The sequence below is a fragment of the Vanessa cardui genome, chromosome 7 (assembly GCF_905220365.1).
Source record: "Vanessa cardui chromosome 7, ilVanCard2.1, whole genome shotgun sequence".
NCBI lineage: Eukaryota > Metazoa > Arthropoda > Insecta > Lepidoptera > Nymphalidae > Vanessa > Vanessa cardui.
The window spans coordinates 1,233,193-1,260,165 of NC_061129.1; the positions used below are offsets into that span (position 1 = coordinate 1,233,193).

Genomic DNA, 26,973 nt, shown 5'->3' on the forward strand with positions numbered 1-26,973 from the left:
ATATATGGCTTCGTGTATTTACAATATTTATACATGCTTACATATATTATACATAGTTGTGTGTTTACTCATTTTATTAACGTTTGTACATATGTATATCATGTATATGTAGTTGTTATATATTTGAAATTAAAAGTATTTGTGCCCTTTTCCACATAATTTATATTTTTAAAATTAATCCTCTGCCCATAAAGTTGTCTTAAAGAGAGCGCTGCTTTGGCCATAAGGTTGCTTGTTAAACCTCATACAACTTTTGTTAATCCAAATATATAATTAAGTATAAATAAATAACAACTTATCACACAGTTTAGTTCAAACGGTTGGGTGCAAATTATTAATGAATTTAGCTTTCGATTTGACACAAATGTATATTGACATTAATAGATCTTAATAAAAGAAACGATACCAATCATTTTATAGATACAAGGATTGAAAAATGTAAAACAAAATCTCATTGATAAAAATAAAAAAGCATTTTACTGATTTTGGACTTAAGATTCATAATTTAATTTTTTTACCGGGTTTAAAATTTATTTGCAATCTGTGTCACTATTGTTTGTGCTTGTGTCACTGAAATCAAATCTAGTGTTTTGTATCCGTCAAAGTGTCATTTTGTTTAAAACTGGATATAAGCGACTAAATGGTGCTTGAAATAAGTTTCTTCTTAAGTTAGACAATTTACACATTATAATTGCGATATTAATGATCAATAAATAACTAAACTGAGAAAGTATTAAATTAGTAGTACTTTAAGATACTTCTACGATGGCAGACATGGAAAATGAGTTAAAAGATCTCCGAGAAAAAAATAATGAATTAGTACAGAAAGTCCAGTATTGGAAAATGACTGCGGCGCAAAGGGAGAATGAGAAATTGGAGCTTATGAAAGAAATAAACGAACTAAGGCTTAAACTGAGCGTAAGTTATTTTTAATGTTCAAACCACAGCTATCTACGATAGGAAAACGTTTCCCTTTTGCATTTTCAAGCTAACTTTTACAATTTTACTATTTTTTGTATTCTATAAATATTGTTATGTCTGTATTGTCAGTTTATGTTGATTTCTACCAGAGATTACGAAGCGGCGGTGCGGCTCATGCTCGCAAGCTTGACGCTGCACTTCAAACTGCAAGTGAAGAAGCACTATCGCATCTCGTACAAGCATCAAGTGCAGTTGCTCGCACGCTAGAACTGGCTAAAACATACATGCAAGACAGACAGGAACTAGAGTCTGCTCTACCTAGATGGAGTAGTTTGAGTAACACTCCTTCAACAGATAAAGTGAATAGAGTACCGCCTATGTTAATTGGTGGACGATTAATGCAGCCAGTTGTCTCATTAAGTAGGACACTACAGTCTAATAATTCCAGTAAGTGTAAGAAAGTTTAATTTTTAGAGACATATTTTTTTAAAACATATAATTGTTCTAAAGTTTAGAGCTACATAAAATACCATAATTGTTATTATAAATAACAATGTAGTGTGAAATATGTAAAATTTAAGGAGTATATGATTTATACTTAAACTGACTAAATGACGTGTTGTATATTCCAGGATCAGTAAATAGAAGTCCAAATCAACAGAATCGAAGTGTTTCAGAAAGGGCAGTGCCCATGCATATGTTACAAGGTAAGCCTCAATATATTCTAAAAATCCATTATTGATAATTCATACTAAAGTAAATTGGACTATTTTCATTGCTTTTTTGTGGATGTGTGGAATATAGATTTGAGTGGGGATTGTTTTAATTAGGCAATTATTCTGCAAGTGAAAGGTCGTGAAAATCTTATTTAATTTGGATAAAGTATATGTTGTATTGGTTATATCTGACATTCAGTGTTTTGTTTGTAATAAAAGTATCCATAGTGTCTTCCGATCGAAGAAGGAATGCAAATAAACTGACCCTAGACTTACTTATTCCATGAGGTTTTTTAATATCTCAACTCTATTGTGAATCATTAAAGTATCTTGATTAATATACCTTAATTTATAATGCAATATTTTCATGTCCAGATGAAATATGATATGGGATGATGATATCCAGAATGCTTTTTCTATGGTAAATCCATAATGAATATCATAGACTATATAAACTCTAGACCAATTATATAACAACACAAGTTTATTTACCTTCTGTCCCCTTGACTTGAATAGAGCATATAATTGTATATAACATATGTGAGTTTTTAATACTAGCAAATGGTTATAATAAATTATAAATTACAGATGTGTACATACCATTGACAAGAATAGATGCAGGGGAGCTACCAGCAAATAATGTTGACACAGACATGGAGGTGAATCACGCTGATGACAGTACCGAGGAACTTGCATTAGATGGCAAGTAAAGTAACAATATCTATAAAGTAATATCTCCATTGGTGGTCATAAATTGTGGAATAAAGTTACAATTTCATTCTAGTTATGTAGAACTTGGTTATGTTAGGAAAGAGTTCAATGTCTCTTGTTGAAATCCAGCCAGCCAGCAGATGGCAAAGCTTATGGAAGATCTATCTATATAGATAGAAGATCTATCTATATATTTTTATGATGCATTTATCATAGAAAAAAAAGGTAAAAGATGACTAAAATGATCACTTAAAATTAGTTCATTTAGGTGTGTTTGTTAGGACACATTGAAATAATTCCATCCATTTTATAGTTATCATTTTAAATTAAAAAAGTTGTGTAATTGTTTTTGGGTTAGGTGTTATTTCATAGTCTTTTAAGGGACAGAGACTAGACCATAGACATTTATTTAAAATGATGAAATTGTTTGTTTAAATAATTGAGAGTATTTTTCATTACAGTAATGTTTATTTAATATCATTTTTAAAAATTTGAGCAAAACAAATAAAATGCATAATCCAAACTTTTCTTCATTTAATTCAGAAAATCAATTGAAAAAAATAATGCGATCTTTTATCTTTGCATATTCACACAAACATAGATTTTATAGAAGGGAATTATTCCCTGTAATATAGACAATTTTTTTTTTATAGACAGTGGTGACAGACTGGAAGAGTCTCAAAACTCAGATACGGATAATTTTGAAGAATCGTAAGTGTATTATTTTATTCAACCAAAATTAATAACATGCTAGAGTACAGGCGCGGTATAAATGATTGTACAAAATAATTTATAACAAGAATAACGCGAAATCGGAGCACTGAGAGAATTTATGTATTGACTTAATAATAACACTTTAACACTAAATCTATACATATAATTAAATTGGAGTGTCTATTAGTAATATTAGGATAGCTCTTTTTTACTCAATACATATGTAGGCTCATATACCAAAATAACATTTTTTACAATTTTTATCTGTCTGTATGTTTGTCCATAATCTCTGAAACGGCTGGACTGATTTAGACGGGACTTTCACTGGCAGATAACTGATATAATAGGGAGTAACTTAGGCTACAATAATATTTTTTTGTTAAATTCAAACGGGTACGAGTAACGGTCACAACTAGTATTGTATAAGAAGTAAAAATATGTTACGCTCGCACACCGTTCTAATAGCCAGCCGTCATTTTAATTCATAATTGCATCACAGCTACCCATAATTAACTCGTAAATATAATGCAAAATATCTAGACTTCATTATTCAAATCAAATATCTAATTATACTTTATTCAAATTTTAATCGTCATTTAACAAACTATATTAAGTAAAGCTATCACCAGTGCGGAATGCAGATCCTACCGAGTAATAACGAGATTGACAACTTTACTTGGTGGTAGGGTTTTGTGCTTAGTTCGTCTTGGTAGGTTACCAACATCCTACTTCACAAGGTTAGCGGCATATTAGCGATGTAAGGAATGGTTAATATTTCTTACAGCGCCAGTATCTATGTATATGCGGTGGTACCACTCACCGTCTAGAAAATCTAAGCCCATATTTGAAAACTCAGAAGTTCTACGGATTTCTAAACTTTGCTGTGCATTTATTGAGTCCTTTCTAACTGATTGAAACTATTGAGTAATATATTTTTTTTCTTAGTCGCAGGTTAGATGCAGTTACAGAAGAAGATATTGAACCAGAAGATGAGGAACTTCCGCAAAGGTAATAGATGAAACTAAGATCACAAAAATACATACATAAACAACTTATTTTGCTACCTACACACCCGCCTCGCTGCACTCATAACGCCGTAACGATAGCTTAACATAGGACGGTACCGGTTTGGCTGGAAAAACGCTTTACGCGCTTCCCCCACGTGATGGAAAGTGGGGGGGGGGGGGTGTTTACTCCCCGGTTTCCTGGATGACGAGTGCGCCCAGGTACACCGGGTTTACCCACTAAAAACCAGCGGTACCCTCTCCGTCTTTCGGCGGACGCCACGTGATCGCTTACGCATGCTTCCGTGACGCCCTGACGGTCCTCCAACACCTAGGGGGAATTCTCGGGGTACTGAGACCCCACCTGGTGCGCGTAGCGCCTTTTCCTCCTCCCCGGTTGTCTACGGCGGAACGGATATGCAGCGGCATCCTCTTCCCGCTCCCGCTCCGCTGCTTCCTTCTGCGACATCACGTTTTCGCAATAGGAGCGCGTCTCCGACCAACACGTCTCGCTGCCGAGCATTTCGTTGACGATGCTCGACAGCAAGAGGTCTCCGCCCATAGACGCCGCCAGGGAGGGCCCGGTTATCAGCGGTGACGGTACCCAGATCGGGGCACCGTACAGCGCCATCGACGCCGGCGTAGCCATCCCGCCCCCCCCACATTTGGAAGGAGGCGGCCGAGAGCGGCGGCGGCGTTGATAAGCCTCGGTCCGAGATGCACAAAATGCTGCCCGAGGCTCCATAGACCGTCCAGGATGAGGCCTAGATACCTCATCTGGGCCGTCCGTCCGGAGGACGGTGATCTTGAGCCGAGAACCGACCCTGTGGAACGCCGCAGCCCACCCGACGCCGGACCAACCTCCGTCAACGCCCACCCAGAGGACCTTCCTGTCCTGTAGGTACGCCAGCAGCCTCCTCAGATAGGTCGGCACCCCATGGTATCGGAGTGCCACCCGTATCGTCTCCAATAAGAGCTTCTTGAAGGCGTTCGCAACGTCCAGTGACACCGCCAGGACGACCTGCCCCCGGGCCACTGCTTCCGTCGTCCGAGTCTTCAGGGCGTCCAGGGCCTCGACCATCAAACGGCCCGCCCTGAACCCGAACTGAACCTCTGAAAGACCCGGACTCGAGGTGCTAAACGAGACGGGCTGCGAGGATCTTCTCGAAGAGTTTTCCCGTCTAGTTCAGCAGCACTATTGGCCTGTATGCCGAAGGGGAACCCAGCGGCCGACCTTCCTTCGGCAACACGACCAGCTTTCCTTCCTTCCGGGGCTTCGGAAGCTGCCCGCTGCACAGACATTCGTCGAACAGCTTGACTTGAACCTCAGACGACTGAGGGCCATCTTCATCTCCCGCTCCGTGATCAGTGGTGGAGCCACTGCGTCTTCGATCACGGAGCGGGGGCCATCTTCGGTGGGACGTGCTCACCCTGGGAAGAGTTCACCGACCAGGCACAGGAGGAGTTCCGGCGCCATCGTTTCGGTGACGGGGGCGCCTTGAGTGCGGAACTTCCCGCGTACGCCGCGGTACGGGTGCACTCACGGGTCTCAATCCTCCTCCTCATGGCCTTCTCCTTAGCCTTGCCTATCGCCAGCTGCAGCTCTTTTTTCAGCTGACGTCGTCCGAAGGTCAGCGATTTCGGGCGACCAACCAATTTCGGCGACTGCCTGGCCACCGCAGCTCTGACTAAGCCGAGATAGGTCTCGAACTCAGCCAGGCTGCGGTTTGGGGAGAAGTACGTCCCGACGACAACGTACTCCCCCCACCCTACCACTTCGTAGCCCGAGCCCCTCTCGATGATTGAGAGGGGGGGGGGGGCGTTTCGCTCCTCGTGAGGACCGCCAAGGTGTCGTCCAAGTAGCCCAATATTAGTAGACCAATATACAATATAATAATAATAAGTAATATTCAATTCTTTTGGTGAATATACGCAGGTTAACTATAATTGGCACGCGTTTTGTTCCACCACAAAACAACTATTGTGTGTATTATTTTTTTGTTTGTTTATAAAGGTGTGTGGCAAATTCCTAATCAGTCTTATTCATGACGTCATATACATTTAATACGTTCTAGATGTCACAGATGCATACTATATGCATATATATATAATATACTATTTTTAACAATGTTGTAGAAATATAGTAATATATTAGAGTAAATAAATAACATACATATATATATATATATATATATATATATATATATATATATATATATATATATATATATATATATATATATATACATCCTACAACCTTTTTGGCGTCATGCACGTGGTGCATCATTACGACGTCCCCAAGTTCCCCACACTTTAATTAACATGTCTTAATGAATACTGCTTAATTTTTTGATTTCCAGGTCCTTGGGATACGTTGTTTTCCGATAAAAAAAAATACCACGATATTCGTCTTTCAGTCATGCCCAAACACTTTTGAACCCCTAACCATGATGATACATTTAAGGTATCCTAGATATATTGATCCTAATTTACCTATGGCATCGATTATTTTGCGTCCTCACAGGATGGACTGTATTTGGAAGTGCGACGTTGCCAGCTTTAGGTTTGTTGTCTCTTTCTTTTCCTATCGCTGTTCTGTTCAAACAGTTCAACGTTTATTTTGTTCCAATATTCGTAAGGCTTATACATATACGGATGTCCGATATGTTATAATGTGTAAATACGAATCTTTTGCTTCCTACCCATGATTACGCCGACGACTGTTATCCAGATCACACGGAGGATCAGCGAAAAACTTGAGCGATTTCAAATTTTTTATATTAGATTCATATTTGGTTTGCGCAAATATGATCGTGTCTCTCATTTTCACTCTTAGCACAAGTGGATCTGCCCATAAAATTTCATTGGAATAATTATGACTTCTCTATCATATTACTTTGTTGTTGCATTTGTTATCGCCTGTGTTTTATTTTTCCTGTAGGTCATAAAAATCTACCTACCAAATTTCATATTTACGATAATAAAATGATAGTATTTATAATAAAATGAAATTACTGGGAACAGTGCTTTCATTTTATAGTTGGTAGCATACAGCCACATAGTACCACCTAAAATACTAAATAATAGTACTGTATGCTTCGAGATCACGATCTATCGGCTATTGTACAAGGTTCAATTTTGGGTCCCTTTCTATTTCTGGTATATATAAATGATCCTTTTTATGTTAAAGGTATTTGTGATATTGTGTTGTTTGCTGACGATGTGAACGGTGCATTATCACAGATACACAATTGGTTTACAGTAAATAATTTAGTTTTAATTGCTCAAAAAACAAAATGTGTAGTTTTTACCCTACCCAATGTTAGAAAGCATAATTATAAGATATCTATAAACGGTGACCGTCTTGATGTAGCCGATACTACGGTGTTCTCAGGAATAGAATTGGATTCCAAACTTCAGTGGAGTCCTCATTTATCATCCCTAACAGGAAGACTCAGCTCTGCAATATACGCGTTTAGAAAAGTTAGACAACTAACTGAGGTTGATACCGCTCGTCTAGTATATTTTGGTTTTTTTCACAGTATTTGTCATATGGCATATTACTTTGAGGTAACGCTGTAGGTATTAAATCTGTCTTTATTTTACAAAAGAGAGCAATCCGGTTTATTTATAATCTTGGAGCTAGATACTCTCTTCGGGATGTTCTTAAAAAAGTAGGAATACTCACTGTTGCGTCTCAGTATATTTACAACGATATTATGTATACTCACAGTAACATTGATCACTTTGATAAAATCAGTGATCATCATTGTTTGTGCACTAAAAGTAAGGATAAGCTTATAACACCAAGTTTCCGACTCCGCAAAGTCAATGAATCCTTCTTGGGGCATGGTATCCGATTCTATAATAAAATTCGGCAGAAATTTTTAACTTTGCCATTTCGTAAATTCAAATCGTTAGTAAAAAATACATTGGTAAAAAAGGCATATTATTCGAAACTCTTGTCAACTCTTAATAGATTATAAAAAAGCGTAGAGGTATCTGTTGACTTCCAAGCTGAATATATTCATTTAAATAATTGTATTTAATTAACATGACTGTATTTTTTAGGTGTTGAAAAAGAGTAACTTTCGTTTTTTGCCGGTTCTTCTCTGTAGAATATACTTTCCCAACCGGTGGTAGCTTCATTGTAAAATGACGATTCAAAAGTGCTTGTTAAAGCCTATTTGAATAAATTTTATTTTGACTTCTGTTTTTTTTTTTTTGTTTGTGCGTCCATATGCAGCTATTAGGCGTCCGTATAAAGCTATTGGGCGTCCGTATACAGCTATTAGGCGTCCGTATACAGCTATTGGGCGTCCGTATACAGCTATTGGGCGTCCGTATACAGCTATTGGGCGTCCGTATACAGCTATTGGGCGTCCGTATATGGCTATTTGGCCTCTGTACAAAGTTACTAAGCTTTACGCCGGTTTGTTTACACCGAATAATAAAAACTACCAATCACAGATAACAGAAGATTTAACAGTACAGATACCAATCACGATTGATATAGATGTTGTACAAACTTTCACCCCCTTTTATGGAAACTATCCTATCTTCTATAAAAATTATCTATCCTATCAAAATTATCCTATGTTCTTTTCTACAAAGTCCCCATACTAAATTTCATCTAAATCGGTTCAGCAGCTTAACCGTGTAAAGATAACAGACAGACAGACATACTTTATATTATTATTATGAATAATGAATATAAATATTAATTATTGTAATATATTTAAAAAAAACTTCCACGAAGTCCTCGGGGATTCATATATTCATTATTAATATATTTTATAAACATTAAATGACTGATGTAAAACAAACAATAATCAAGCACCGAATAGGTATTATGTAACGCGTAAGTAATGAGCGAGATGGCAACGTCGCAATTTTGGACGCCAAATACGCGAATCCGTAGTCAGGAATTCCCCTCGATATACGGTGTGCGATATACGCGCTGCGGCAGCGCTTCACCTGCGCGGTGATTTCTTCGGGAACTTTTCAATATTTTATTGCAACTATTTAAAGCGATTTTTAGCTTCCGTCGATTTTTGTACTACGGCTAGCTAGGATGAATAGGACCTCAATGCCACCGGCTAAAAAAGTGGCGTCCGGTATACGGACGCCAAAAGCAGGTGGACGCCAGTTTAAATGCATTTTCGCCTTCAGTGGACGGCCAATTGTTTGCGGGATAAATATATATATATATATATATATATATATATATATATATATATATATATATATATATATATATATATTACTATATTTCTACAACATTGTTAAAAATAGTTAAGGATAATGGAAATGTAAGTCATATTCATTATTCTACATATTGTACATGTAAATGCAAGAAGGAATGTTGTTTTTTTTTTAATTTTATACTTTTATCGACAGACCACGAGCGGAGAATCCATTAGAAGGTCCAAGCTGGCTTTTGGATGAACCTAGAATGAAGGTACGGTATTTTTTTAAATAAAAACAAAACTAAACAAAAAAGGAAAGAAAATATAAAAAGAAAATCTTTGGTAAGCATATCATTCCTTAAAAAATCCCGTTTATAAATATATATAATTTAACTCCAAGTTGGTTTCAAAATCCACCGCTCATTTTCAATGTTACCCTATGTAGTTATCAAGGGCTGTGATAGTCTATGGCATAATTAACGGTTACAATTCACGTCGCTGTTTATGGTTCATTAGCTATAAGACAATATTTGTCACGAAAATTTCAGAGAAAGACGAAGAAATTCACAAATCTGGAACCGGATTCGACCACGGAGTTCGAGGAGAACTTGGACGGCCCTCCGACGCCCGGACCCAGCCAGGCCTCCCGCCTGACTGAGGTATCTCTTTTCTCTCACTCCCCTCAATCGTAGTACTTAATGGTTGAGCAAATGGGATAGTTTTGATCGACCAAATGTTTAATATGCATGACGATATCAAGTTATATTTATAATCTGTGGTTTAAAGTAATATTGAATCCTGACTAGCTAATCAGTTAAAAAAAGGTTAGCTACAGTATATTAGTTAAATGTGTCTAGCTTGTTCTAATATTAGGTTTTGTAAGAGAACAAACATAGTACGCACACAATAATAAGTAATATATAATTGTAGAAATTCAAATTGTACATCATCATCATCAGCCTATTTTTGTCCACTGCTGGACATAGGCCTCTCCCAGTGCCTTTACGTACTTGTATGTATGTACTATTTCATACAGACTAACAAGCGCGCATTATATATAACTGGACAGATAGTTTTTCAAACGGTGTTCAAAGATTCTCTGCAAATATTTGGGTAGTTCCAAAATTACAGCGTCATATAGTGATAAAAGACGCAATGGAGAGTTGATAGCGTGGGTTAGATCCGAAAGGCAGTGGGAGAATTAGTGTCAGTGTGTGGGTACATACTATTTCATACAGACCAACAAGCGCAAATTATTTATAACTGGACAGATAGTTATTCAAACGGTGTTCAAAGATTCTCTACGAATATCTATGGGTAGTTCCAAAATTAGTTTCATATAGTGATAAAAAACGCAATGGAGACTTGAAAGCATGGAATAGGTCCTTACACTCTAAGGCAGTGGGACAAACAGTGTCAGTGTGTGTCGTGTCGCAGCGCGCGCGGCGCAGCGAATTCTCGCCCACCGTGCGGCGCCGCCGCCCCTCGCCGCCCGCCGAGCCGCGCTACGAGCCGCGCCCACGACGCCTCAGGTAACCCTCACTCCTCGAGATCTATTCGCGCCCACCCGCAGTTGTTAAGGAACCGCAGTTGTTAAACAACAGCCCCCTTTTTTTTTTTTTTTTTTTCGCTGGAATAACGCTTTACGCGCTTCCCCCACGTGATGGAAGTGGGGGGGGGGGGTGGGACTCCCCAGTTTCCTGGACGCCGAGTGCACCCAGGACCACCGGGTTTACCCACTAAAAAACCAGCGGTACCCTCTCCGTCTTTCAGCGGGCGCCACGGGATCGCTTACGCATGCTACCGTGACAAACAACAGCCCCACTGCTAGGGCTGTTAAACTTTTGAATGACTTTACACGTTGTCGAGATGTAGACATTATTTTATGATCCTATTTATACTATATTTAAACAAATTTACATATTCCTAAATTTTTAATTAATAATTTTGTAGTTCCTAAATAGATTTAAGCTTGTTTTGTTTATAAATTTTAATTTTTTTACTAAATTTTATTTCATTTGTCTTTGTAGTATGTTTAATTAAAATTAGTGAGATGTTTAAAATAAAAAAAAAAAAAAAAATGTTTAGTAATCAGCGTAAATATAAGCGACTTACGTAAATACTGTAATGCTTATATTTTCAAATAAAGATTATTATTATTATTTTGTTCCAGCAACAACGGCCGCATCCTCAAGGTGCTGGTCGCTAAGATGCGGCTCGACGAGGACGAGGGCGGCGACGGGGGCGCGTCGCCCCCCAAGCGCCCGCACCTCGTGACGTCACCGCTGGGCGCCGAGCACACGCCGCGCCTCACTGCGAGAATGGCGGACGCGTCCCCTAGGCGGGCGTCCCGCGACGAGTCCCCTCGGTTCCAGATCAGGGACATGTCGCCCTCGAAGCGGCTGATGCGCTTCGACGCCCCAAGCCCGAACGGCTCCACGGACTCCCGGGTTATAGTCTTGTGAGTATTTAAAACCAGGTGGCCCAGTGGTTAGAACGCGTGCATCTTAACCGATGATTGCGGATTCAAACCCAGGCAAGCACCGCTGATTCATGTGCTTAATTTGTCTTTATAATTCATCTCGTGCTGAAGGAAAACATCGTGAGGAAACCTGCATGTAACAAGTTCATAGAAATTCTGTCACATGTTTATTCCACCAACCCGCATTAGAACAGCGTGGTGGAATATGTTCCAAACCTTCTCCTCAAAGGGAGAGGAGGCCTTTAGCCCAGCAGTGGGAATTTACAGACTGATGTTGCTGTTGCTTTGAATGTTGTTGTTATATCATGGATAGCGTAGAATAATGGTTTTAAATTAGACTGGCGTCGTATTGGCGAGGCAACATTTGTAGACAAATAAATACTTACAGGGAGACGCACAACGATTCCCCGGAGCCCTGTAGTTCCGGCATATCGGTAGCGAGAACAATAAGTCGAGTGAGCAGCTTCGAGAATCGCATCAATCGATCGAGCAACAACGGTACCGACGAACACATCACTACCAATCAAAATCGAGACGGCGAGGGCGATCGCATTAATCGGAGAAATCACAGCTGCGTCGACAATCGTAGCAGTAAAGCGACGAATCAAACCCGTGAAAATAATATCAGTGTGGACAATCATAGCGGCCTCGATAATCGTGGCAGTAGACCGAATAACCACAGTCGTGGTAACAACAATCACAGCGGTGTGGACAACAGTGGCAGTCGTGACAGTCGCGACAGTGACAGTAGCGGCAGTGAGCTTGCCAGCGAGAGTCGCACGAGGCGGCCGAGGAAGGCGGTCGTATATAAAGAGAAACCATTGAATAGGTATTAACATTACCTACTTATAATTAAATATTACTATTAAATTTTGAAATTTCAAAAATCGAACGTAAATTTAATTTTTAATTCAGGGGAATCCCACTAAGTCTTTCAAGCTTAATTTTATGCTCAGCTTCTCTGAAAGATATTACTTTCTTCTTCTCTCTGAAGGAAATTACTGAAACGAAAACTTTTTATGTTTGACATAATTTTACTAGTTTCAAAATACAAATATCAAACTTTTGGTTGCCATCAATGATGTTTTAGTAAACAGATATGTTATAAACGCGCAAAAAGTGAAGACTAGAAATCGTCCTAATTGGGACGTTTGCCTTTAGTTGTTTAACGAAGTAATACGTTATAATACATCAAAATTACGTAGTAATACGTTTTGCGCAATTTAAACATCTAGTTTTCCCTTTTGCTTATTGTTTTTATCAAGCTATCCTTTTTACTTTTAACGAAATATAAAAATAAACTCAAATAAACGGTCCCCGGCGCGGCACACTTTTTTTTGTTGTTTAGTATGGATATGACATATCTGTTTATTAAAATATCATTGGTGGCCATGGTATGTGTGCATTAACATATAAAAAAGGCGTAAGAATCTACATTTCTGATTAATTTGATAAAATTGATATTCTATTGCTTAACGATATATTTTTTTTGTTTCAGAAAATTACGCAGGTGATTAGTATTATGTTACGTTAACGGTTTTAGTGAAGTATTGTGTAGTTTAAATTATTTATACTATTGATGAATGCACTGTTGACAATTGTTATTTAAAAAATATACTTTTTCATCATCAAATTAATAATGATTTTTTTTGTATACACTGTTATGATACAATGTGTAATCAAATTTAAATAAATAGCATGTGACAACGTTTTAAAAGTGTTATTATTAGTAACGTTATTTATTAACGCTAAACTGCAACAAACTTAAGAAAGGCCTTTGACAGCCGTCACACCTATGGACCAATATTTCGAATCGATACTTGATAAATATCGATTATTTAGTAATCGGTTTCTAATTATTTCATTTAATTTACTATGACACCTTACGTGTTATAGAAATACGGTCAGAAAAAAAATGAGACAAAAATATAACACTATGTTCGATGAATTTAGTTGACGTGTATTTTTTTTTGAATGAAAGGACGTGTAGATAATACGCACATTTACTTGCAACTAACCAATATGAATTAGTGGTCTGTAAACATTTATATTTATAGTACGACACAACTTAGATGTAGCATCGGTAAATTCAATAAAACCGATTACTGTCGCTTTTTTACGACCAATAGAAATAGCTCCCTATCGCGCCATTCGACGCTATATACTTGAGAAAGCAAGTGTATGACAATTGACGAATAAAATAGGTCATATTACATTACAAGTTGTTACAACTTTTAGTTTGTGTAAAGATCATATTCACATAAGAAATAAATATTGATAATTTCGGTATAGCGTACCTAATTCGGTTGTGATCGGTTTTACGACATTTGCCGATGTTACATTTAAGTTGTGTCGCATTATATGTGATCTGTTTGGGCATGGGAAACCTCAAAAACTTTCTTAAAATTGTTGCTGTATATTGAAGGATGGTTGAAGAGATTATGAATGTTTAATATTTCGTTGTTTGTACGAAATGATTACGTATGAAATTTAAACAGATAATAAATCCTACAATTGAGGGTATCACTAAATAACATCGCGTCTAACTGTGAAGACTTAGGACGAAAGGGTTCAAAAAATCAACCGAAAGATAAATTATTTTGTTAACATTTCGTACAAAGTTATAATGAAATGATTATTAATAATAATGATTATTGTAATTTTAAATCATTATCAATAAAATCATTAGTATAGTATTTGTTAAAGAAGATTACACATAACGTTACTGAACCTCCAACAAAAAATAAGTGCCTAAAATGGTTTGTAAATAATCTCATTTTTTCTTGTATATTCCATCGCATTTTTAACGTTGTTTGTTCAATGTAATACCGTTTTATCATTATAGTTATTATGTATTTAAAATAGATTACCTGAAATTCGTTACTTTTCGATAAAGAGCTATAACCGACAACGATGGCCTGTTACTTTATAAATTCCAATATAAATGTGTTTTAAACATTCCTTTTTCATCTGTTCCAAATGATGACAGATTTTTTTTAAATCTTAAAAAATTTAAATTTCACAAATATGATTTTTTCTATTCTCTTGTAAATAAAAGATGTCAAAATAAATATGATATCGATAAAATCTTTCGAGATGCAGATCAGTAACAAAAATTGTACACACAACAATCAGCTTATGTATATATAACAGTTCATTTTCTATTTTCTAATGAAAGCCATAAAAATAAATTTTCTCGATTTTTATTGCGGACGGTACTTAGAAGTGACAGCTGACATAATATGGCGCTTCATTCCAAAATGTTTACCTTCACAGCATTTGGAACGGATAACATAAGATAACTTTTTTTTTATTTGCTCAACGTTTACACTAGATAAAAATGATGTATTGATTCAAAATTCTGTAATAATAATTTATATATTAGTTAAGTTAGTATTTAGCGATGTTTATTATTTTAGCACGATCATGACAAATTAATACGAAATTATGAAAACAATTTCTAAAAGACTGCAACGACCAAATAAAGTAGACCTGTTTTATGTAGGTTTTTCTGTAAGTGCGAGGGTTCAATTCCATTAGCATAAACGCCGAATAATCATTTTGTACAGTCGAGTCTTGTATTTATATTGAGCAAACGAAATATTGATAAAAAGCATTTAAAAGAGTATATAAAGATGCAGATTATGTTAATGGAATACGGCTCCAGAACAATGTATTTTTTCTCAATACAAATTCTACTTTTTTTTAATTATGATTCGATTCATAGTATATTTGTACGTGAATTTGAGACACAATTACTACAGGATTAGCATCAAGAATGAGGAGGGTCTTGTAAAACCATTTTTGTTATTTTATATATTATAAATGTATGTAATATAAAAATGAAAGGTTGCATTTATTGTTATTTATTTCTCCTTGACACCCAGACCCCATACCGATGTTACGCTATTAACGCCTCAGCAAAATTCGTATGCAAAGACAAATCTCTTATTCTCAATCACATTTCTCGTAATGACGTCATCGTGATTCCCTGAAAATAAGGCTGGTCTTCAAAATTAAATTACTTAATGCTATATTAATATACAGAATGGTGATAAATATCGAAGTAATGCCGATTGTTTATGCAGATATTCGATGCATGCGCAAATTGCATAATTTAAATAATTGTTGGTTTAGAATGTAAACCAGACTAAACGTAGTTACGTTTGCGAAACAATGATTTAAATCAGTTAATCTAGTCTTTTATTTATAACTTAAGCTATACCATGTGTGGAGGACAGTGATAAGTGACATAGAACAGAGGACGTGTTTAACCTACTATAGTAAAGCTGAATAATAGTGAGAGTCGAGATGGCCCAGTGGTTAGAACGCGTGCATCTTAACCGATGATCGCGGGTTCAAACCCAGGCAAGCACCGCTGTTTCATGTGCTTAATTTGTCTTTATAATTCATCTCGTGCTCAGCGGTGAAGGAAAACATCGTGAGGAAAGCTGCATGTGACAAATTTCATAGAAATTCTGCCACATGTGAATTCCACCAACCCGCAATGGAACAGCGTGGTGGAATATGATCCAAAACCTCTCTTCAAAGGGAGAGGAGGCCTTTGACCCAGCAGTGGGAATTTACAGGCTGTTGTTGTTAGCTGACAAGTCTGATTTTAATAAATAAATGACAATTTTCATATTGGTCAGTGTTTTATAGTGCATTAAATTGTGTGGTTAGATAGAATGTTACTTCTGACGTCCGACAGAGAGGTATGGAAAGAGAAGACATGCTGCGCCGTCCCCAAATAAAATTGTTATTATTCGTTGAATGTTATATGATTTTGACTGTTCAATAAAATACATTTTTATGTGGTCTTATTTTTTAACATAAAATTTACTTTTCATAATGTTCAAGTGTAAGAGAGAATGCGAATAGTAATATAGGATTTTGGCGCCCAAATAACTCAGTAACGCCTGTATCATATAAAGTTTTGAATATTTATATACGGTTACTAATTGGTTGGAGGAATAGTTCTGTCGTATTTTAAAGAAAATATTTGAATTAATTTAAAACAAAAATTGTTTTTAATATTAATCAATTTTATATTCGCCGTAATTTGTTACATCTTATTGCTATCTTTCAGGTATAAGTCCGAATGACTATAGCCAGATTTTTTTTTATTTACAAGAAAAATTACCTGCTTATTTAATACGACAGAACTTCTCCTCCAACTAAATAATCTGTTGTAAGCAAATTGAAACGTTATAGTTACGTGAGGGTTAGGTCCGTGTGTGGATGAGCAACTTTAATATTTGCACCAAATGTTATTGTTACACACGAGGTCACGTGAAGAACTGCTATAATAGAATTATTTGTATTCGATTACATTTTAAACGAGTTTAGAATACAAAAGGATATAAAAAAAACAATAAGACGTATTTTCATATATTTATTTATTATTTGAACTTAAAAATAATTAAGTATGTTTAACTATTAGGGACCGAAATACTATAAAACTTGGAACATCAGTACATGATAACAAAGGCCTTGCCGTATATTATTCATCTAGACAATCTAACGCTGTAATCATTGAGTAGAATCCTTGATATTTATGAATGATTAACTTTTAAACTTCCAATAACAATACATAAGTATAGTACGACACAACTTAGATGTAGCATGGGCAAAATTCGTAAGACCGATCATGGGAGTTAAGTACGCTATCCCAAATTATCAATATATATTTCTTATGTGAATATGATCTTTACACAAACGTAATAGCTTGTAATATCATATGTCCTAATACATTCGTCAATTTGACACGTCGATTTACAAGCGAGAATTTTTAGCGACGAATAGCGTTGAATGGCGCGATAGAAAGCTATTTCTGTTGGTTGTATAAATCGGCAGTAATCGGTTTTATTGAAATTGCCGATGCGACATCTAAGTTGTGACTATAACATTACTAAACTGTTATATAAGTTGCCATTTAAAAATTACCTAATAATATACATATATATTTTTTGTAAAATTTACAAAATATAGTAACATCATTAACGAGATGAACTTTGAAAATACAAATGGTTGTTAAATAAATGGCACAGACACGCCATGAATTTAACGCTGTACGAATGTACACTATCCCAACCAAAATAGGGAAAATAAACAACAGCAAATTGACGCGTTGTCATTGGTCGCGAGCTTGATTCATCTATGGTATTCACTATGGATTTGCGATAAAATGGCGTCTTGAACGTCGCAGAAACTGTTATAGGAAAATTTGGCAGAAAAAATAAAGTGGAAATAAGTGGTTACGTGCTATAATATTGTATTATAAATGAAGATATAATAATCATAAACCCTTAGTAGTGCAAACTATAGCCGAGTTCGATATCGCAAGAAATACGAAAATCAAAGATTTGTTTATCTTTTTTCGTTATTGGAATAGGTTGTAGTGTAGCAGACATTTTAAGTTTGGTAGGACGCAAACCGCTTTCTTTCCCCTCTGCCAATCAAGGCCTAAGTCGACGTGCCGTAATCATTTGGGGTCCAGGTTGCTCAAGGAAAGTACTTGAAAGGAATAGTACTTCTCAACCTCCACCTAAGGACGCACTAACCGCAAGCAAAGTGGGCACTTGATTGTTTAAATAATTTCCGTTCACTTAAAGTTTACAAATGGGGTTGCCTCGCGAAAAATTAAATTTTTTTTGATTAAAATAATCAAAAGAGCATTTTTAAGTAAACTGCTTTAACGACATCTATCAACATTTGAATACTTATTAAAAATATTTTAAACGCTAAATTAAAGTATTGTTAACATAATAATGAAAATTAAGTTTTTTATATAATATCAATTCCTTTAAATTCTCACAACCAAAGAATACTTTCAAAACGTTTAATCTACTGGGTTACTAGGTCTTTATTTTAATTAGTTAATGAGATATATCAATAAATGCGAAGTACAGTCAGAGTAAGAAAACCTTCGTCAGTTTTCAAATTCATTCCTTTATCAAGTCTTAAACTCTTAGTACCTTTTGAATCTAAATATCGAATCATTGCGACGCAATATGTCATTCTCGATCGTCAAAGCAGATTATCGCTCATACTGAGCACACGAAAATAGATCTTAAGGTGACGAACCATTTCTTACCCCGACTGTACATTATAATGGGAAAAACTATTAACGGGAATCCTCTGTCAGTTTCTGTCAATACAGCGCTTCCTCCTTTAATAAATGGCTGATATTAATATTTATAAAGATTCCAGTAATTAATGCATTAACAATTTCATGAATATAATAAATATATATTTTCATTAAATAACCGTTCGTAGTATGCATTATCATTATCAATATAATATTAGTACGTTCGCAAGTATTTTAGCTGCTCGCCGGCGGCCGGTCGGGCGGCGCGGGCGCAGGCTCGCTCGGCTTTAGCGTTATCGATGCTGTTTGCTCCACAGTCTCCTGAAAGATATATATATATATATATATATATTTTACATATTTATATGGAATAGGCGTTTGTCTTCCATCTCACCTGATGGAAAGTGTAGATGAAGACGAAGGTGGTACACGCCCATCCAAAAGAAACCTGTTCACTCTACTCTTAAAGGCTCCGGAGTTCAATTTATCAGGAAAAATAGATATATGGAAAACTTCTTAATATATAATTTTGTGTTACATATAATATAGCTTCCGTATAATATATAATGTTTGATTTGAATTATGTACAGTTAGAATAAGAAAACCTTCGTCAGTTTTCAAATTCATTGCTTTATCAAGTCTTAAACTCTTAGTACCTTTTGAATCTAAACAGATAACGCAATGTCATTCTCGATTGGTAAAGCAGATTATCACTCATACGGAGCATACGAAAATAGATGATAAGATGACGAACCTCTTTTTACATCGACTGTACATAATCGAATTAAGAAAAATATAAATGAGGCTTTAATTTTTTTATGGAATTATTATGGGCTCTCAAAGTAGGTTTTTGTTTTTTTTTTGTTTTTGTTTTTATGGAATAGGTTGGCGGACGAGCATATGGGCCACCTGATGGTAAGTGGTCACCATCACCCATAGACAATGACGCTGTAAGAAATATTAACTATTCCTTACATCGTCAATGTGCCACCAACCTTGGGAACTAAGATGCTATGTCCCTTGTGCCTGTAATTACACTGGCTCACTCACCCTTCAAACCGGAACACAACAATACTGAGTACTGTTATTTGGCGGTAGAATAACTGGTGAGTGGGTGGTACCTACCCAGACGGGCTTGCACAGTGCACTACTAGGGTGTATTATTAATCAAAATAAGATTTAATAGCTTGTTTAATTGAACAAGAAATAGGTAAAGGAATGTAATCGAATGGTAGGCTGGTTAGGTACCTGTATTTCGGTCGTTGTAACTGTGCCTGTGTGGTGCTTCTTGTGCTTTCGCTCGACGTGCCCGAAGCAGTGCTCACATTCGTCATCGCTGTCTTCGGAGTCCGACTCGTCGAAGCGATGCGGCTTCTCGTATATACAACAACCTAAAAATGTTACAAAAGTTTTTATAATAAAAGATTAAAACTCCTCACAAATACGGTCGAGAGAGATGAACGATGGATGGATTGTGTGATGACGATATGATTAGAAATAATGTTACTAATGAGATGACGTCAGACAGAGAGGTATGGAAGGAAAAGACATGCTGCGCCGTCCCCAAATAAAATATATAAGGGATAAGGGCAGGAGGATGATGATATGATATATTAAAATAAATAAATAAATGCGAGACAACATCACATACATTACTCTGATCCCAATGTAAGTAGCTTAAGCACTTGTGTTATAAAAATCAGAAGTGACGACGGTACCACAAACACCCAGATCCAAGACAACATAGAAAACTAATGGTAATCTACATCGACTCGGCCGGGAATCGAACCCGGGACCTCAGACTGGTGTACCCATGAAAACCGGTGTACACACCACTCGACCACGGAGGTCGTCATAATGACTTATTATAGGATAGGATAAGATAAGTGTGAGGATATATAATACAAGGCTACAGCTATAAACTTACATTTGGATTTCTTCTTGTTCATATTCTCATTGTCGATGGTGTCGTCGGTCCAGACGACCTTCTTCCGCTGTTGGTTCCTCGTCGGCCGGAGCGTGATCACCGCCACGCGCTCCACTGGCTCCTGCGGACACCAACCATGAAAATTTTATCCCTAAATAAATACATTTCGCATATTTATACCAAGAAACCCAAAGGGCAATGAAGTTATAACTTACAATAGATCTTTGTGTATACTACTCATTGGTTTATCAGATATAAGGCCGGATATAAGTTTCTGGGTTCAACTTTCATTGGTTACCTTTACCAGTCCGAGCTCGAGCTCTGATTTTTTTAGGTTTACCTGCCGCGATATGTTCAGTGTAAGCCCGAATATAGAAGTCGAGTGAGTGAAGTTAAGTGCACGTCCCCAGTACGTGCGTACAGTAAGTGCACATGGCCGAAACTTGGAAAGCACGTAAGTTGGCACCCGATTTCTTTCTGGTCATATCCGAACTATGCTTAATTACAAGCCAATCGGACCTATCGCAAGAAGATCTCGTGATGAGCTAGTCAGTGGCAACAATACAAATATTACGAATGTGATTTAGCAAATAATCTATAATAATATTATAATTGCGAAAGTACCTCTCATATTGTCACGTCTAAACCACTGGATGGTTCGATAAAATTTGGTCCAAAATAAGGATGAAGTTCAAATAAGGAAATACTCCGGAAAACTAAGTATTTAGTATATTTAATATTCGAAAAAATAAAACAAAATCTAAACATATCAAAATCATTTAATAGCAATGATGTTTATATAACATTTCAATAAACAGTATATTTACAAAATACCAACATGGAGAAATATAATCAAAAGATATGGATGTTTATATAAAAAAATCTATTTAATTTTCCGATAAAAACGTTTATCTTGAGATAAATTAAGAGAAACACTTCATCTTATGTATATAAACTGATAAAAACGTCAGTATTTACTTAACAATACATCGTATTCCATTTAAAAGTTTCATAATTTTACAGAACAATCTTATTTTCAAATAATCCTTCGATTTTCGCATTATGATAACCCAAGAAATCGGATAGAACGTCTCGTGTATGCTGACCCAATGTGGGCGGTGCCGTTCTGGCCATATTCCCCCCTTCTGAGTACAGAGTAGGGGGGCCAACCATTTTGATGGTCCCTGCTACTTTATGCGGCAATTCCTTGACCAAGCCTATTTCTTTGACGTGGTCATCGCTAAACACATCACCCATGTTATTCACGGGACCGTTCGGGAACGTGGCATTTTTGAATATTGAGGACCATTCTTTCTTGGTCTTCGTGACAATTATCTCGCTAATAATCTGCACGATTTCGTCACGATGTTTGACTCTTGACGCGTTATCTTTGAAACGCTCATCGGCGATCAAGTCTTCTCGGTTGATTAATTTGCAAAAATCAATGAACTGTGCGTTCGATCCTGTACCGATAACAATGAAACCGTCTTTGGTTTTGAATGCTTGGTAGGGGACTAGGTTAGCATGTGCTGTGCCCCATCTCTGTCCCTCAATACCGCAGTTCAAGTATATATTAGCGACGTTGATCATACTTGATATTTGAGTAGATAGAAGATCACAGTCAATTTTTTGGCCTCGACCAGTCTTGTTTCTATAGTATAAGGCGGTCATGATTGCCCCAAAAGCATGAAGTCCTGTTGTTACATCAGTAATAGCGACTCCTGGTTTAACTGGATTGCCATTCTTTTCTCCCGTTGCGTTCAACATGCCCCCCATTGCTGATATAACAACATCATAGCTGAAATGAATTTTGACAACTCTTTGTATAAATAAGAACTGTTACTACTCTAAAACTTAAATCTAGTTTAATATTAACATGTAGATAATAATAAACAGAATATTACACAATATCCACTTTAACAATGGTAACAGTTAATAACCATTTAGAATTGTGAATATTGCAATCAGCTTGAGAAAATTTAAATTAACAGATATAAATATAATTTAAAAATCTCTATAGATAATACCTTACCCTGGTTTCTTAGAATAAGGTCCAACAGGACCAAACCCTGTGATTGCACAGTATATTAACTTTGGATTAATGGCGCTTAATTTTTCATAGCCAACTCCGAGCTTATCCAGTTTCCCGGGGAGAAAATTTTCCACAACTACATCACATTTTCTGGCTAGATCATACACAACCTGCTTACCTGAAAGTCAGTATGGATACAAAACTGTTTAAATAATTCATTTCAATGCATTTAATCTAGATTTGATGATAGAGTTTTATTAAATTACATATCACATGACTTTTCTATTAAAATATATAATGCTATCAAATAAAGTAACCATAAAAACATTTGGAGTATGTCTGAATGAAAACTACATTTACAATTTTACAATACAATAAAATAAACAACATTATGTTATGTTTGTAGAATACAAAACATGACTTACCTTCTAGAGTCTTTAAATCAATGCAAATACTTTTTTTATTCCTATTTATAGCCATAAAGTAATATGAATCCTTAGAACCTTCAATAAAAGGGGGACCCCATTTTCTGGCCTCATCACCATCTAGACTCTCAACTTTAATAACGTTTGCGCCTAAATCGCCTAGGGTCATAGTACAAAAAGGTCCCGCAACGACTCTGGTTAAATCTAGGACGTTAATATCGCTTAGTAATCCATCGCATTTTGTTGAATATTTAGCATTTAAAATACATTGCTTAGGTGTCACAACATATTTCGAAACTTTAAAACACTTAAAAATTACTCTTTCTACAACTCTCATCGTAAAAAAATGTTTAACAACACGTTCGTTAGCGACGAAAGTAAGTACGTTTATCTTAACGTATGAACGTAGTAAGTCTTTGGTCGTATAAATAAACTTAATACTGGTGATAACGTATTCCTATTGTGTACCTCCTGTGTCTGTGGCGGCACCGTCGTCACCGCTGTACTGGTCGTAGCCATGTCTTCGGTTCGTAAAGTTCTCGGTCGTTCGCCCATCAAACAGCACTTATTTTGTAAAATAATATCACATTATACACCTAATTAGATAAGAAACAGTGACGCTCTCAGTTATTAATGACGTAATTTAGTTAAGTCTTATCATAAACAGCCCTATTAGCAGTTATATGAAAAATTCTTCGCGTGAAGAATTTGTCTTGTTAATAAATGTCAACAACGTCAAGTTGACAGTGACATGTGCATACAGATGTATAAAATGTTAAAGTCGCATTTAACGGAGGATTAACTTTAACATTACCTATTAAAATACAAACCTACAATCGATGTTTCAAATCTAAAAAATATTTGTCTTCTTAATTTTTTTTATTGAAAACAGATAAAATTATATACCTGTATATAATTGTCCTTACTATTATTATAATTTCTAAATTAATTGATGTTTTTTCAGTATATTATGTCATGCGGCACGGGGTCCATTATTACATTTTTAGTTTCTTTATTGAATTGTTCCTAACTTACGCGATTCAAAACGAGAAATATTAAATTAATCAGCGCCATCTGGCTGTAACATAAGCAATTAAACAGAGTGGATAAATATAAAGGTACGTATTACATAGGTCTACCGTATACTGATTCTAAAATAGGTCAAGTATTACTATTGCAATATTATCGAAATAGCTATTAATGCATTCTAATATACAATTTTGTATGGTAGTCTATTTCGACACAAATTTAACTGTTTATGTAACAATTATTTGGTTTGTTTCGTCGTTAAGATATATGATACATTAACTACAGTATCAATAATCTAGTTGTAGTTAAACTTAAAATGACTATGGATTATGAATTAACACGTGCGAATCCCACGCCGTCCAATCAAAAGCGAATTGTAATTGTATTTACAAAACATTCACAGCCCGGGACTAGAGCTGCAACTGTTTCTAAGCTGATAAGGCTCTCTCTCTCGGAGTGAGACATAATCGGCACATTGAACGATTTGAGTAAATTAATATGGAATTTTAACAAAACAAACATCTATTTTTTTTAAACGGCAGCAAATTTATTCTTCCAAAAAAGTCCAAATCGGTTATTATAGGATGGAGCACTGAGGTAAAATTCTAAAAAAATAATTCTTCTTTGAACTCGATTAAAAATGGTGTGTTTGCGCACACATTTGTGCACATTAATATTTTTCTAGCTTCCCTTGAGATTAGCTGACGAGCAAGCTATCGATCAGAAGAAAATTTTCAACATCAACTAAGTTTAAAAAATGTTTATAGACCTATATTGGGCAAGAATGCGGGTCACCAGTTTCCCTAATAAGAAGAGGTAAGTCCTAAGAGTATGGAGGAGGCCGCTATCTATTTTGGACAACATATATATGAAGTTTTTGATATAGAAATTTTTACCCAAGTATCTATTATTCCATCAGAACTCACTTGGTACATTGGTTGGATACCGACTAAGAATGATAATAATAATAATAATAAATACTCTTTATTGTACACCAATAATAAAAAACAAGGCAAATGGGTAACATGTTGAGTAGATGTACAAAGGCGGTCTTATCGCTACGGTAGCAATTTCTTCCAGACAACCTTTGGGCATAGGACTGAAAAAATAAATGGAAGCGGTTTGGAGGCGTACAAAAGTTATAAATTAATTGACTAAAATATATTACATACGAATCAATATATATCAATATGGAAAAAATATATAAATATATAATAATAGATATAAATGAAATATATACATACATACACATGCATATACATACACATACACGTACATACATATACATGTACATATACATATACATATACATATACATATACATATACATATACATATACATACATATTAACAAAAGTGTAAAATAAGTTATGACGTATTAAGCGACAAGTAATGTTCTTTTAGGTATTTTTTGAAACAAGTGTGGGATTGCGCTTTTCTAATGCTAATAGGAAGGGAGTTCCAAAGGCGTACTGCTTTTACTGTGAAGGAATTGGAATAGAAGGAAGATGAGTGAGAGGGGGTTTTTAAGGTAAGGGTATTGTTGGATCGGAGGGAACGTTCGTGGGTATCACAGAGGAACTCAAAGCGCTCTCTAAGGTAAAAAGGTGTGCCAGGATGAAAAAGTACACAGTAAAGTAAGGAAAGGATATGCGTATTCCTGCGAAAGCGAATTGGAAGCCACTTGAGCTTATTACGAAGTTCGGAGATGTGGTCATATTTGCGAAGACCAAATATGAACCGAATGCAAAGATTTTGAAGGCGCTCAAGTTTATTTAATTGTTCCTCTTTAAGATCGAGAAAGCAAGTATCAGCATAGTCAAGAATGGGTAATAGGAGAGTTTGTGCCAATGCAATTTTAGTAGGCAATGGAAGAAAATACTGCAGCCGGCGAAGAGAGCCCATGGCTGCAAATATTTTCCTACTAAGCTCGCCTACCTGCGGCGACCAAGAGAGATACCGGTCAAAGACGACGCCAAGGTTTTTTACCTTATCGCTAAAATTAATAGTCGTGTTGTTAAATCTAACTGGTGGAACAAGTGACCAATCTATACGACAGACCATTTTGGGACTTCCAATTATTATAACTTGACTTTTTGATGGGTTGATATTTAAACCAAAGGAGATACTCCATTTGTAAATGCCTTGCAAGTAATTTTTTAAATTTGTTATGGCCGTTGGTAAGTCAGTTAGTTTTGTGTGGGAGTAAATTTGGGGATCGTCTGCATACAAGTGGTAGAGAGAAGAGATATGTTGACTTATTGAATTGATAAAAATAGAAAACAGGAGGGGAGACAACACGCCACCTTGTGGGACGCCAGCAGTTACGTAAGACCAGTTTGAATATGAATCCTGGACACGCAACCGCTGCCGGCGCCCGTACAAGTAACTACGAAACCAATCAATTACTGATGGAGATATGTTAAGAGAACGTAGGATGGCCAAGAGAATATCAATGTCCACTGTGTTAAAGGCATTGCTAAAGTCAAGCAATGTTAACACCGTAAGCCTTTGATTATCCATTGCAAGTCTAATGTCATCTGAAATTTTAACAAGAGCAGTGGTCGTACTATGACCCTTGCGGAAGCCGGATTGGAGTGGATTTAGGAGATTATTCGATGAAAGGAACAAGGATAATTGTTGATGGACAAGACGCTCCAGTACTTTGGACAGGAAAGGAAGAATTGAAATAGGACGAAGATCAGTAAAGGCTAATGGATTAGACTTCTTAGG

General features: G+C 36.1%; 3 protein-coding genes across 3 annotated transcripts; 1 reads left to right on the forward strand and 2 right to left on the reverse strand.

Moving 5' to 3' along the window:
• Positions 1-563: 563 nt before the first annotated feature.
• On the forward strand, positions 564-12,573 carry LOC124530911. The gene is made up of 11 exons (XM_047105278.1): positions 564-918; positions 1,071-1,368; positions 1,554-1,628; positions 2,226-2,339; positions 3,002-3,059; positions 4,008-4,070; positions 9,467-9,527; positions 9,804-9,914; positions 10,693-10,787; positions 11,429-11,716; positions 12,126-12,573. Exons 1-11 carry the CDS (start codon positions 766-768, stop codon positions 12,571-12,573), a joined length of 1,764 nt encoding a protein of 587 aa, XP_046961234.1. The 5' UTR covers positions 564-765.
• A 6,179-nt stretch (positions 12,574-18,752) lies between these two features.
• On the reverse strand, positions 18,753-23,947 carry LOC124531181 (E3 ubiquitin-protein ligase PPP1R11-like). Its single transcript, XM_047105667.1, has 4 exons — positions 23,680-23,947; positions 20,755-20,875; positions 20,076-20,218; positions 18,753-19,148 (listed from the first exon to the last, which is right to left on the reverse strand). The coding sequence occupies exons 1-4, from the start codon at positions 23,764-23,766 to the stop codon at positions 19,062-19,064; spliced, it is 438 nt and encodes a 145-aa protein (XP_046961623.1). The 5' UTR covers positions 23,767-23,947; the 3' UTR covers positions 18,753-19,061.
• Positions 21,516-23,652, reverse strand: LOC124531180 (succinate--hydroxymethylglutarate CoA-transferase). The gene is made up of 3 exons (XM_047105666.1): positions 23,212-23,652; positions 22,787-22,964; positions 21,516-22,552 (listed from the first exon to the last, which is right to left on the reverse strand). Exons 1-3 carry the CDS (start codon positions 23,546-23,548, stop codon positions 21,772-21,774), a joined length of 1,296 nt encoding a protein of 431 aa, XP_046961622.1. The 5' UTR covers positions 23,549-23,652; the 3' UTR covers positions 21,516-21,771.
• Positions 23,948-26,973: the final 3,026 nt, after the last annotated feature.